The sequence below is a fragment of the Amblyraja radiata genome, chromosome 12, assembly GCF_010909765.2.
Source record: "Amblyraja radiata isolate CabotCenter1 chromosome 12, sAmbRad1.1.pri, whole genome shotgun sequence".
NCBI lineage: Eukaryota > Metazoa > Chordata > Chondrichthyes > Rajiformes > Rajidae > Amblyraja > Amblyraja radiata.
In genome coordinates this window covers 49,884,840-49,898,327 of record NC_045967.1, presented here as the reverse complement: position 1 = coordinate 49,898,327, position 13,488 = coordinate 49,884,840, and the positions used below count along the sequence as shown (strand labels likewise).

At 48.1% G+C, this 13,488-nt stretch overlaps 1 protein-coding gene across 2 annotated transcripts in view; it reads right to left on the bottom strand.

The window, feature by feature from the left end:
* tenm1 (teneurin transmembrane protein 1) overlaps window positions 1-13,488 on the bottom strand; it is an 824,829-nt gene that overhangs the window by 173,599 nt on the left and 637,742 nt on the right. For both annotated transcript variants that reach the window (XM_033030732.1, XM_033030733.1), the window contains exons 10-11: window positions 10,151-10,345; window positions 4,892-5,092 (exon numbers count right to left, since the gene is read on the bottom strand). In XM_033030732.1, the coding sequence (XP_032886623.1) occupies window positions 4,892-5,092; window positions 10,151-10,345 (396 nt within the window). The remainder of the gene's footprint in view (window positions 1-4,891; window positions 5,093-10,150; window positions 10,346-13,488) is intronic.

Here is a 13,488-nt window from a genome sequence, read left to right as displayed (position 1 = left end):
GGTCCCGACCTTATCCATTTTATCCAGAGATGTTGCCTGACCTGCTGAGTTATTTTTTCAAACTCTTCTAAACTCGCCAATTAGGTTGCCCAAGTGGGACAGCCCCTTTAAGCAACCTCCTGACCAGATCTTATAGTCTGAAGAAGGGTCTCAACCTGAAACGTCACCCATTCCTTCTCTCCAGAGATGCTGCCTGTCCCACTGAGTTACTTCAGCTTTTTGTGTCTATCTTCAGATCATGTAGGATCTCTCTCCCATACATGCCATCCCCTTCCCAACCCAATAGATCTCCTGAGACTGGAAAATAGTTGCTTATATAGCAGTACGTCGCTTCAGGAGTTGCCTGGATAGATCTCACCTACTGATGGTAGTGTGGCCTAACTAGCTGCAATCCATCATGTTACAATTGCAACTGTCGAGTGTCAGACCCTGTGCAGCTTTATACAGGGTAACCCATGCTACTGCTCTGTGAGTCTTATGTTTGATGTTCCTGGTTTATGCACTTTCTATAAACAGTGTCACGGTGAATCACAATCATTTTAATGACAAATGTCAATGACATTTCAATAAAATGTCCACTGTCTGTGCTGTTGTGTGACAGTTATTCATCCATTGAGTTTCCTTGTACTAATTATGTTGATTCTAGTTGGTGCTGCAATAATGACAATGGGAATCAAATTGTGTAGTGCAAGGAAACTGAATAAGTTAATGAACGTAATAAATTAATGATCTGAATAAATTAATGACATTTCCGGTACAACAGAATGGAGGTGTAGCAGTGGAGTTGCCGCCTTGCAGTACCAAAGACCCTGACTTTGCGTGCTGTCTGTATGGAGTTTGCATGTTCTCCCAGTGACTTGCGTGGCTTTTCTCCGGGTGCTCCAGTTCCTCACACACACCAAAGATGTAAAGGTTTGTAGGCTAATTGGCTTGGTGTAATTGTAAATTGTCCCCAGTGTGTGTTAAGTGTGCGGGGATCGCAGGTCGGCACGGACTCGGTGGGCCGAAGGACATGTTTCCGCGCTGTATCTCTAAACTAAACGAAAGCACATGCAATGAAACACATCGTACAGTTCTGTGGGCCTTATATTTAATGTTCTTGCTTTATGGACTTTCTAGAAACAGGGTCAGGGTGACTCACAATATCACTTTAATGCCAAATATCAATTACATTAAAAAAGATCCACTTTGCACTGGGGGTTCATTAATTTATTAAGACCCCTTGTTCTCAGCTTGTTGATTCCCATTGGTGTTACTGTATTACACTTCATACTTGATTCTCCCTGTTTGGAGTCATGTTACCAAATATTTATCACTGATTGTGGTGTGGTACTGGTGTTTGTAATCCAACACACATGGTGATTACAACTGCTCTCCACTGTCCACATTAACATAAGACACAACTTTAATAAAAGATTGAGCCTGAAGAATGGTCACGACCTGCAACATCACCCATTCCTTCTCTCCAGAGATGCTGCCTGACCCGCTGAGTTACTCCAGCATTTTTTGACTATCTTCAATGAGCAATCAAAGCTCTAATCCAGATAATTATTTCAGTAAACTAACAGGTGACTGTTAGTCTGACTGGATTTGACCTGGACTTGGAAGGTTGCTAAAGACAACATCTCCTTTATTATAGATGTTGATATGAGAGAAAATGAGTTTATGTTTAGTTCTGGAGTGATGCAGCCTGGAAATAGGCCCAACTTGCCCACACCGGCCAACATGTCCCATCTACACTACTCCCACCTGACCGCGTGTGACCCATATCCCTCCAAACCTGTCCAATCCATGTACCAATGTACAAATGGTCCTATCCATTATTGGTTATGTTTTAGAGATACAGCATGGAAGTAGGCCCTTCGGCCCGTCGAGTTGGGTGATGTGCTTTTGATCAATACAAGAACTTAAGTCGGCACAGTGGGGCGGCGGTAAAGTTGCTGCCTTACAGCAGCAGACATGTGAGTTCGATCCTGACTATGGGTGCTGAGTGTGCGGAGTTTGCACGTTCTCCCCGTGTCCGTGTGCTCCCGTTTTCTCCGGGTTTCTGCTCCGGTTTCCTCTCGCACTCCAAAGACGTGCAGGTTTGTAGGTTAATTGTCTTCTGTAAATTGTCTCTAGTGTGTAGGATAGGACCTGTGTACAGGTGAACGTTGGTCCGCGCGGAGGGCCGAATGGCCTGTTTCCACACTGTATCTCCAAACTGAACCGGGCAAGTGTGTACAGACTCAACGGACAATAGACGACGATAGGCGCAGGAGTAGGCCATTCGGCCCTTCGAGCCAGTATCGCCATTCACTGCGATCATGGCTGATCATCCACAGTCAGTACCCCGTTCCTGCCTTCTCACCATATCCCCTGACTCAGCTATCTTTAAGTCTCATTGCGGGCTATATAAACCTGTAAGGGACCATTGCGGAGTCTTGACTTGTGCCCTGCCAGTGAATCTATCATGCGGAATTGAAAGACAGCATTGCCCCTGTCCTTACAAAGAGATCTTTTCACACATTGAGGAATTATCAAGTGTGTAATCACCAGCTTCAAGCTCTCTCAATATAACTGTCCGACTCAATCTATTTCCCTCAGTTCCCACTTCCTTGACAAATCCCTCTGCTTTTCAGGTGGCTATTTTTAAACCAAGGTTATGGTGTCTTTAATCATGAAATAGATTTGATAAACGAGCAGAGTTGATGCCACCGCGATGAAAACATCATGAAACGATCCAGCAGCGAATGTCGGTGACATCTGTTGTTGGTGGCTCATCGAGTGCTTGGCTACATCCCAGAATTTATCACTTCCATTTAATCTAGATGTCTGCATGTGAATAGATTATGTTAAGAATATTTAAAAACAGAACACCATTTAGGCTGCTGTATTTTTCCTATCTTTCCAGTGCATTCCTACGTGATAGAATCGTAGAGTTATGCCCCTGTCCCACTTAGGAAACCTGAACGGAAACCCCTGGAGACTTTGCTCCCCACCCAAGGTTTCCGTGCGGTTCCCGGAGGTTGCTTGCAGGTGGTTGCCGGAGGTTGCAGGTAGTGGAAGCAGGTAGGGAGACTGACAAAAACCTCCGGGAACCACACGGAAACCTTGGGTGGGGCGCAAAGTCTCCAGAGGTTTCCGTTCAGGTTTCCTAAGTGGGACAGGGGCATAATACAGCGTGGAAACAGGCCCTTCGGCCCAACTTAGGGCAGCATGATGGTGCAGCGATAGAGTTGCTGCCTCACAGCGCCAGAGACCCGGGTTCGATCAGACCACATCCCTACGGAGTTTGTACATTCTTCACGTGTCCTGCGTGACTTTCCTCCTGGATCTCCGGGTTCTTCCCACTCCAAAGACGTGCAGGTTTGTAGGTTAATTGGCTAGGTATAGTTGTAAAATTGTCCCTGGTGTGTGTAGATTAATATTAGCGTGTGGGGATGACTGGTCGGTATGGACTCGCTGGGCTGAAGGGCCTGTTTCCACACTGTACCTCTAAACTAAATTAAACATGCCCACAACGACCAACATGTCCCATCTACACTAATCCAACCTGCCTGCGTTTGGCCCATATCCTTCTAAACCCTGTCCTACATATGTATCAGTCTAAATGTTTCTTAAATGTTGCAATAGTACCTGCCACAACTACCTCCTCTGGCAGCTCGTTCCATACATCTACCACCCTTTGTGTGGAAAAATGTACCCCTCAGATCCCTATCAAATCTTTTACCCTTCACCTTTAACCTGTGTCGTCTGGTTCTCGATTCCCTAAAAGCCCTGTCCCACTGTACAAGTTCATTCAAAGAGTTCTGCCGAGTTTGCCCTGATTCGAACTCAGAGATTTATGGTAATGGCCGCTCGCTGGTACTCGGGGCTCTCGTGGACATTTTTCAACTGTTGAAAAATCTTCACGAGTCTACCCGAGCTTACCGCGTTTCCCAAGTACCTGCCGTTAGCGTTACGAGCTGCTAAGAGACGTCCCCGAGCTCCGACGTACCCGCTACGTTCATTCTACGTGCTTACCTCGAGTTTGATTTTTTTTTTAACTCGGGAGAGCACTTGAATGAACTCGTACAGTGGGACAGGGCCTTTACTCTGGACAAGAGACACTGTGCGTCTACCCAGTCTATTCCTCTCATGATTTTGTACACCTCTATAAGATCACGCCTCATCCTCCTGCGCTCCAAGGAATAGAGTTCTAGCCTCCCTATAGCTCAGGCCCTCAAGTCCTGGCAACATATTGTAAATCTTCTCTGCACCTTTTCCAACTTGACAACGTCTTTCCTCTAACGGTGCGCAGAACTGAACACAATACTCTAAATGCAGCCTCACCAACATCTTATACAACTGCAACATAATGAAGGAGGGATGAGTAGTTTGTATAATGTTTCATGGAAGAACTTACTGACACTTACCTTTGTGTGAAAAAGAGGCAAAAATAGTGAAGGGAACTTAAGGATGTTAAGGGCTTGTCCCACTGTGGGAGGTAATTCAAGAGCTCTCCCGAGTTAAAAATAAATCAAACTTGTGGTAAGCACGTAGAATGTGCGTAGCGGGTACGTCGGAGCTCGGGACGTCTTTTAGCGGCTTGTAACGCTAACGGCAGGTACTCGGGAAACGCGGTAAACTCGGGAAGACTCGTGAAGATTTTTCAGCATGTTGAATAATGTCCACGAGAGCCTCGAGTACCTATGAGCGGCTATTACCGTAATTCTCCGAGTTCGAATCAGGGGAAACTCGGGAGAACTCGTGGTCACGGGGAACACGTGCAAACGCCTTACAGACAGTCCCCGTAGTCAGCATCGAACCCAGGGCTCTGGCTCTGTAAGGCAGTGACTATACCGCTGCGTCACAGTGCAAAACACACTATAGACAAGATATATCTCTAGGAGAATTTACATGTAGTTACCTGTGGAGCAGTCAGACCCAGTCCAGTTGAGGTCACAGTTGCAGGTGTCTGGGTCGGGCAGGAGGGTTCCATGGCCCGAACATTGCTCGTGACAAACTGGAGCTGGCGTTTCACACTTGAGACCTCCCCAGCCAGCAGTACAGTGGCATTTACTCTGCACACACACGCCATGCCCTGAACATGTCGGATCCAAGCAGTCTTCTGAAGAATGAAAAATGAAACATCAGTTTGAGACGCCAGTTGTAGACAAAAATGTTATGTTCATATGTTACGATCACAATCACAATCACAATAATACTTTATTAGCCAAGTATGTTTTGCAACATACGAGGAATTTTATTTGCCAAGTCATTCATACAAATAAAAAGCAACGGACACACAAAATACATTTTAACATAAACATCCACCACAGTGACTCCTCCATATTCCTCACTGTGATGGAAGGCAAATAAAATTCTAATCTCTGCCCTTCTATGCTCTCCCACGGTCAGGGGCTTCGTGCCCTCCATTGACGGGATGATTTGACTCCCGGAGCCGGCGGTGTTTTGGGACCCCCACAGCATCGGGGCGATCAGCTCCTGCATCGGGGGGGGGGTCAGCTCCCCCGCGCCGGCGATCGGACCCCGGGCTGGGGCTGGTCGAACCTCTACATCGTTGGAGCTCCCGACTTGCCTCTCCCGTGACTGAGAGCTCTTGATGGTAAGTCCGCAGGCCGCGGTTGGAGCGATCACAGGCAAGTGATCAGCTCCGATGTTACGTCCACGCCCCACGGTGGGACGCAAATCAGTCCGAGGAGGCCTCCAGCTTCATCAATGGTAGGCCCAGAGCGACCGGAGATGCGATCCGGAAAAGAAATTCACATCTCCGGCATGGTGAGAAACTGAAAAAAAAGTTTCCCCCGACCCCTCCCCCTCCCCCCACATAAAACAAACCGGAGAACATTTACACCAACTTTTAACTCACACTAAAAATTAAAAAAAGATGAAAATTAGGCCATTCGGCCCATCAAGTCTCAGATAAGATGGCCTGAATAGTCATCTGCTATGGCCAAGAGGTGGACAATTGAGAAAAGAGGTACAGTGGACAAAGTGTATAAGTGAAAGGAGCAAAATTAGGCCATTCGGCCCATTAAGTCTACTCCGCCATTAAATCATGGCTGATCTATCACACCCTGCAAACCCCATTCTTCTGCCTTCTCCCCGTAACCTCTGACACCCGTAGTAATCAAGAATATGCCAATCTCCGCCTTAAAAATATCCACTGTCGTGGCCTCCACTGCCTTCTGTGGCAGTGAATTCCACAGATTCACCACCCTCTGATGAAAGAGAAACTGCGATAAAGCAGCATAAATTGTTGAATAGTGTGCAATCGGAATCTGAACAGGATCGTTAATTGACAACCATTGATACCCTGTTCAAGACTCGGATACAGAGGGTCTTATCGAAAAAAGGAGGAGCAGAGGAAGAGAGGTTTGCGGAGAGAATCTGAAAGCTTGGAGCCTAGGGGTTTGAAGTCACTGTTCCCAAGGGTGGATGATACTCAAAAGATCTGAGATTGAGCGGCGTGCAATTTTCATCGGGGCGCAGGGCTGGGAAAAGACATAGGGGTAGGGCAAAGCTGGGAAATTGCAGAGTTGTCCTTGTGTATGTAAGATAGTGTTAATATGCGGGAATTGCTGGTCGGCGCGGACCCGGTGGGCTGAAGGGCCTGTTTCCACGCTGAGTCTCGAAACTAAACTAAACTAGTGGATGGCTTAAATAGTCCAAGGTAGACACAAAATGCTGGAGTAACTCAGCAGGTGAGGCAGCATCTATGGAGAGAAGGGATTGATGACGTTTCGGGTCGAGACCCTTCTTCAGACCTGTAAGGGAATGAAGCCTCTTGACTTACTTTGCATGACAAAGAAAGTGAAGGAGTTTAGAATTCACAATACCAACAGTAAATTTTTCCAACGTGTAAAATTCATCTGTATAGAACCTCTACCTGTTTTAGAAACATAGAAAACAGGTGCAGGAGGAGGCAGTTCAGCCCTCCGAGACAGCACCGCCATTCATTGTGATCATGGCTGATCGTCCCCTGTCAATAACCCGTGCCTGCCTTCTCCCCATATCCCTTCACGAGCCCCTAGAGCTCTATCTAACTCTCTCTTAAATTCATCCAGTGACTTGATCTCCACTGCCCTCTGTGGCAGGGAATTCCATAAATTCACAACTCTCTGGGTGAAAACGTTTTTTCTCACCTCAGTCTTAAATGAACTCCCCTTTAATCTAAGACTGTGGCCCCTGGTTCTGGACTCATCCAACATTGGGAACCTTTTTCCTGCATCTAGCTTGTCCAGTCCTTTTATAATTTTATATGTCTCTATACGATAACCCCTCATCCTTCCAAACTCCAGTGAATACAAGCCTAGTCTTTTCATTCTTTCCTCATATGACAGTCCCGCCATCCCAGGGATCAATCTCATGAACCTATGCTGCACTGCCTCAATCGCAGGGATGTCCTTCCTAATCAGAAGGATGCCCTTCCGTTTTCTATCTGGAGAGAACTTCCCACCTCTCTGCTTTGAAAAAGACCTATTTTTTAAATTCTTTGCAAAACCACCAGGCTTCAATGACCTTGTTTTCCCAGAGACAATGCACAAAAAAGAAATAACAGGCTAACTGCATCCTTTGTCATCACTGCAGTCTATCACCTTGTACAACCGCAAACCTCATGTGTGTGCTGTAGATGCTGTTTTCCCCGTGGAGGTCAGGATTAAGATCACTCTCAGATTCCTTGCTTCAGGATCATCCCACACAGCCACTGATAATATCTTCATAACTCACGGTTTGCTGCCCAATGCTGCATGAGAGAATTCTGCATGGTCATCCAACCCAGAAACAGGCCCTTCGGCCCAAATTGCCCATGGTGACCAAGATGCTCCACGTACACTTGTCCCACCGGCTCGTGGTAGACCCATTTTTCGGAGTGGCGGCGCTGCCCTGGCAGCAGCGGCTTACCGGCAGTCCCGTTTGTTTGTGTTTTTTGTGTTGTTTATTTCGTTTGGTTAGTCTAGTTTTTGGTTCTTAGTTTTGTGTTTTGGGGGGGGGGGGTTGAAACGGGGTTTGCAGTCTCTCCCTGCGGGGGAATACGACATTTTTGTCGTATTCCCCTTCTCTGCCTCCGTCTGCGCTGAGGCCTAATGGAGCTGGCGACCTCGAGGCTCCGGAGGCAGAGCCCATCAGGACTCGCCCTGAGCTCGCTCCCGTGAGGGCGGTCCGGCTCAGGGCTGGAACAGTGCTCCCGGGAGAGGTTGTGACGCTCCCGTGAGGGCGGCCAGCCCAAGGGTGGAACGAGGCTCCCGTCGGAGCGGCCGAGCTCGGGGAGGTGCGGCGCTCGCAGCCCGAGGGAGGTTCGGCGCCCATGTCGGGGCGGCCCGGCCCGAGGGAGAAGCGACGCCCAAGTCGGGGCGACCCGGCCCGGGGAAGAAGCGACGCCCAAGTCGGGGCGGCCCAGCCAGAGGGAGAAGCGACGCCCAAGTCGGGGCGGCCCGGCCAGAGGGAGGTTCGGCGCCCATGTCAGGGCGGCCCAGCCCGGGGAAGAAGCGATGCCCATGTCGGGGCGGCCCGGCCCGAGGGAGAAGCGATGCCCAAGTCGGGGCGGCCCGGCCAGAGGGAGAAGCGACGCCCAAGTAGGGGCAGCCCGGCCAGAGGGAGAAGCGACGCCCAAGTCGGGGCGGCCCGGCCGGGGGGAGAAGCGACGCCCAAGTCGGGGGCGGCCCAGCCCGAGGCTGAAGACGGTACGGTACTCACGTGAGGGTGGCTGGGACGGTGTTCTGGCGGTGGTGGCCTGAGTCCGGGGTTCGGCCACGGGCCAGCGGCTGCGTCTGCAGGACTGGTGGGCGGCAGCTTCGACCACCCCGGGCCGCGGTGTTTGAGCCGCGGGATCTGATTTGTAACATCGCCCGGGGGGTATCGCCTCAGCGCAGAGGGAGAAGAGGAGGGATGAGACTGCAGACCTAAGACTTTTGCCTCCACCACAGTGAGGAGATGCTGGGTGGATCTGTCTGTCTATCTATCTATCTATCTATCTATCTATCTATCTATCTATCTATCTATCTATCTATCTATCTATCTATCTATCTATCTATCTATCTATCTATCTATCTATCTATCTATCTATCTATCTATCTATCTATCTATCTATCTATCTATCTATCTATCTATCTATCTATCTATCTATCTATCTATCTATCTATCTATCTATCTATCTATCTATCTATCTGTCTATCATAGGTCACAGGGTGAACACACAAAATCCATAGAGACAGCACCCGTAGTCAGGATTGAACCCGGGTCTCTGGCGCTGTAAGGCAGCAACTATACTGCTGCGCCACTGTGCCGACCTTGTTGAGAATAACGATGCCGCCCCAGGTAGACAAAAGGTAGAGATTCTCTACAGATGTATTTCACATTGGAAAATTTACTGGTGTATATTATTATGGAAAAATTGCCTGGGTGGAATAAGACACTGTGAAAAATGAACCAAAGTGTGTAAAACCAATGTACTCTAGATTAAAGTGTGGAAAGGAACTGCAGATTCTGGTATCTACCGAAGGTGGACATAAAGTGCTGGACTAACTCAGTGGATCAGGCAGTATCTGCAGCACTTTGTATCTGTCTGCGGTACTTAGGCAACAATTCTACCGCTGCACCACACAGTTAAGGGCCTGTCCCACTTTCACGACCTCTGCCAAGTTTGCCCTTGACTCATACTCGCAGCATGGTTGTCACAAGGTCGTAGGAGGTCGTAGGTAGGTCGTAGGAGGTCGTAGGTAGGTCGTAGCAGGTCGTGATGCTAGTCGTGGGTACTCTTGGCATCAAGTAGGTCGGGGCGCTTTTTCAACATGATGAAAAATGTCCACGAGTAAAAAAGGTCGTGAATTAGGTCGTGAAAGTGGGACAGGCACTTTAGAGGTTCTCTCCAGATGTATTTTGTACGTTGGAAATTCACTTGGTATCAACTGAGGTGTTTTATTGTGGAAAGATTGCCCGGGTGAAAGGAACTGCAGATACAGGTATATACCGAATAGGGACAAAGTGCTGGAGTAACTCAGCGGGTCAGGCCGATGCTGCCTGACTGGCTGAGTTACTCCGGCACTTTGTGTCTATTTTCAGTACTCTGGATTAATCTGATTTCCAAAATCACAGGACAGATTTTCTTTGGAGACTTGCGAACAATTTTCTAGCCTTCAATCTGTGTTTGCAGCTGGGGACCTACCTTCCTCACAGCTTTCTCCACGGTAGCCAGGAACACAGATGCACACCCCCGCGACGCATGTGCCATGACCGTGGCAGGTTGGATCAATGCACTCATCCCCCGGCACGTCACACTCAGGCCCCTTCCATTCATTGTGGCATAAGCAGTGTCCTCTGTCGTACTGGCCATTGGCACTACACAGTACCGGGCACGAGTCTAGAGACAAGACACAACACATTAAACCTTCACCTACCGAAGCCTTCCAAATTCTTTAGACTTTAGACTTTAGAGAGAAGTGTGGAACAGGACCCTTCGGTCCATCCAGGCTACACCGACCAGCGATCACCCCGTACACTAACACTATCCTACACACTACGGACAAATGTACATTTTTTAATTAAGCTAATTAAAACACAAACCTGTAAGCCTTTGGAGTGTGGGAGGAAGCTGCAGCACCTGGAGAAAACCCACGAGGTCACAGGGAGAACATACAAACTCTGTACAGACAGCACCCATAGTCAGGATCGAGCCCAGGACTGGTGCTGTAAAGGGGCTGTCACACTTGGGCGACCTAATTGGCGAGTTTAGAAGAGTTAAAAAAAATGACATGTTGAAAACTAGCTACGACTAGCTACGACTAACTTCGGGAAAATTGGACCGAATAGTGGAGAGTGAAGACGACCTCCTGCGATCTCCTTCGATTATGATCAAGACTATCTACGACTACCTTCGACTACCCTCGATTACCTATGACTAACATGCCAACCTCCTACGACCTACTACGACTAAACCTACGAGTAAAAAAAGTATTGATTTTTTCCATAGCGACCTTTTTTTACTCGCGGGCATTTTCTAACATATTGAAAAAAATGCCAGGTCAAATGTAGAAACAAAAAAAGACACATAGTGTCAGGAGTCAAGATTGTTTTATGGTCATACTAACTAGACCAAACGTGGACCCCTTGGGTTCCCCTCCCCCAACACAATGTTCCACCATTCACCCATACACGAGGCGATGCTCAGTAAAAGTGGTGATCCTGGCCCGGCAACCCTCCCCCAACTGCGCAGGCGCGGCTGACCGGTCCCCGTTGTAACGCCAGTGATCGCCGTTGTGAGTCAAAATGGCGATCTCAAAATAGCGGCAGTTAAGTCCAGAAACGAAAATTACCCATGAATCTGCCCATGACCGTACTACGTCTTTTTCGTTGAGTGGGCCATCTTGCTCGCTATAGGATCTTTGATAAAATCTGCTGAATTCCACTGTTACACCTCCAGCCTACAAAGTCCACAGAACAAAATTGCGCAGAGCGACAATTATCACACTCCAGCAAGCTAGCAATCAGTTTGGAGTTATGCTCAATACACATAAACAAGAGAACTGAATAGCCAGTGGTGAAGAAAATTGGTGCTGATAACCTTCACAGTAAGAGGGAGCACACAGATCCTCTCACACAGATGCTCAAGCCTACTATCTTTTGTCATCAACTACCCTGTTAAAACTTCAACCTGCTTACAATAGTCCTTTCTTTTGACATGAGATCATGGTTGTATAGATTTTCTTGCCTATTATATTCTCCTGAGAACCTCGTTTACTTTGCATCTCACACCGTCTGATGCAAGAGGGTGATAATGGCAGCATAACTCATGCAGGGGACATCCCGTCTTATCACACATGCATTCCTTTATACCAAGCTGAGTGAATGAACGCGGCACGGTGGCGCAGCAGTAGAGCTGCTGCCTTACAGCACCAGAGACCCGGGTTCCATCCTGAGTATGGGTGCTGTCTGTACGGAGTTTGTACATTCTCCTCGTGACCTGCGTGGGTTTTCTCCGGGCGCTCCGGTTTCCTCCCACACTCCAAAGACGTGCAGGTTTGTAGGTTAATTGGCTTTGGTAAAAGTGTAAAATTGTCCCTGATGTGTGTAGGATAGTGTTAATAGAAACATAGAAAATAGGTGCAGGAGGAGGCCATTTGGCCCTTCGAGCCAGCACCGCCATTCATTGTGATCATGGCTGATCATCCCCAATCAATAACCCGTGCCTGCCTTCTCCCCATATCCCTTGATTCCACCAGCCCCTAGAACTCTATCTAACTCTCTCTTAAATCCATCCAGTGATTTGGCCTCCACTGCCCTCTGTGGCAGGGAATTCCACAAATTCACAACTCTCTGGGTGAAAACATTTTTTCTCACCTCAGTGTTAAATGGCCTCCCCTTGGTGTGCGGGGATCACTGGTTGGCGCAGACTCAGTGGGCTGAAGGGCCTGTTTCCGTGCTGTATCTCTACTTACTGGCATGTCGTTCAGTCTAGAACACATTGCAATCTGCTTTGAATCAGTGTGCTGACTTGTCTATTCCAGATGCTTAATTAGTTTCTAAAGCCTCTGTCATAAATTGATAACCTCTACCCCAACAGATCTGAAGTGACTATTGGTCTTGTTTCTGGGAACTTTGGGGAAATAATCCTACTTCACATTTCACATTTTTGTGCACTTGTGGTATGACTTGCGTTGTTCAGGCCACCTCTCTCCATTCTCCACCGATGCTGTCCATTCAGTAACTGCTGGAGCCACAAGCAACTGCAGATGCTGGTTTCGTGTTCAAACCGCAAAGCACTGGAGTAACTCACCGAGTCAGGCAGCATCTGTGGAAGAACGGGTTGGGCGATGTTTTGGGTCGGGACATTTCTTCATACTGGAGTCTGACCCGAAACATTATCTCTCCATTCCTTCCATGGATGCTGCCTGACCTACTGTGTTACACCAGCACTTTGTGTTTTACTCAAAAAAACGTTGCCTGGACAATGCTTTCTTGTTATTCCTGCGTAGGAGCAAAGAAACCTTTATTGCCGACTCTAACTGGCCTGCCATGCTATTCCCTCGTTTCTCTTCAAGTTAATAAGGCTGCTTGCTGTACGGTTTGATAAATAACAATTGCGCAGCACAATACATTCTGTGGTAGCTTCAAGTAACCCTTGCATTCCCTACCCCCACCCTAGTCGTCGTACTAGTTTCACTGTCGTCCTCCTGAGTTTCACTGTTTGTATCTACTAGTTATCACCTTCCCCACAGCCAACAATGGACCACTGTGGGCTCCACTATTCCTTCATCGTCGCTTTAAGAATAAGGGGTAAGCCATTTGGAACGGAGATGAGGAAATACTTTTTCTCACAGAGAGTTGTGAGTCTGTGGAATTCTCTGCCTCAGAGGCCGGTTCTCTGGATACTTTTCAAAAGAGAACTAGAAAGAGCTCTTAAAGATAGCGGAGACAGGGGATATGGGGAGAAGGCAGGAACGGGGTAATGATTGTGGATGATCAGCTATGATCACATTGAATGGCGGCGCTGGCTCGATGGCTTAC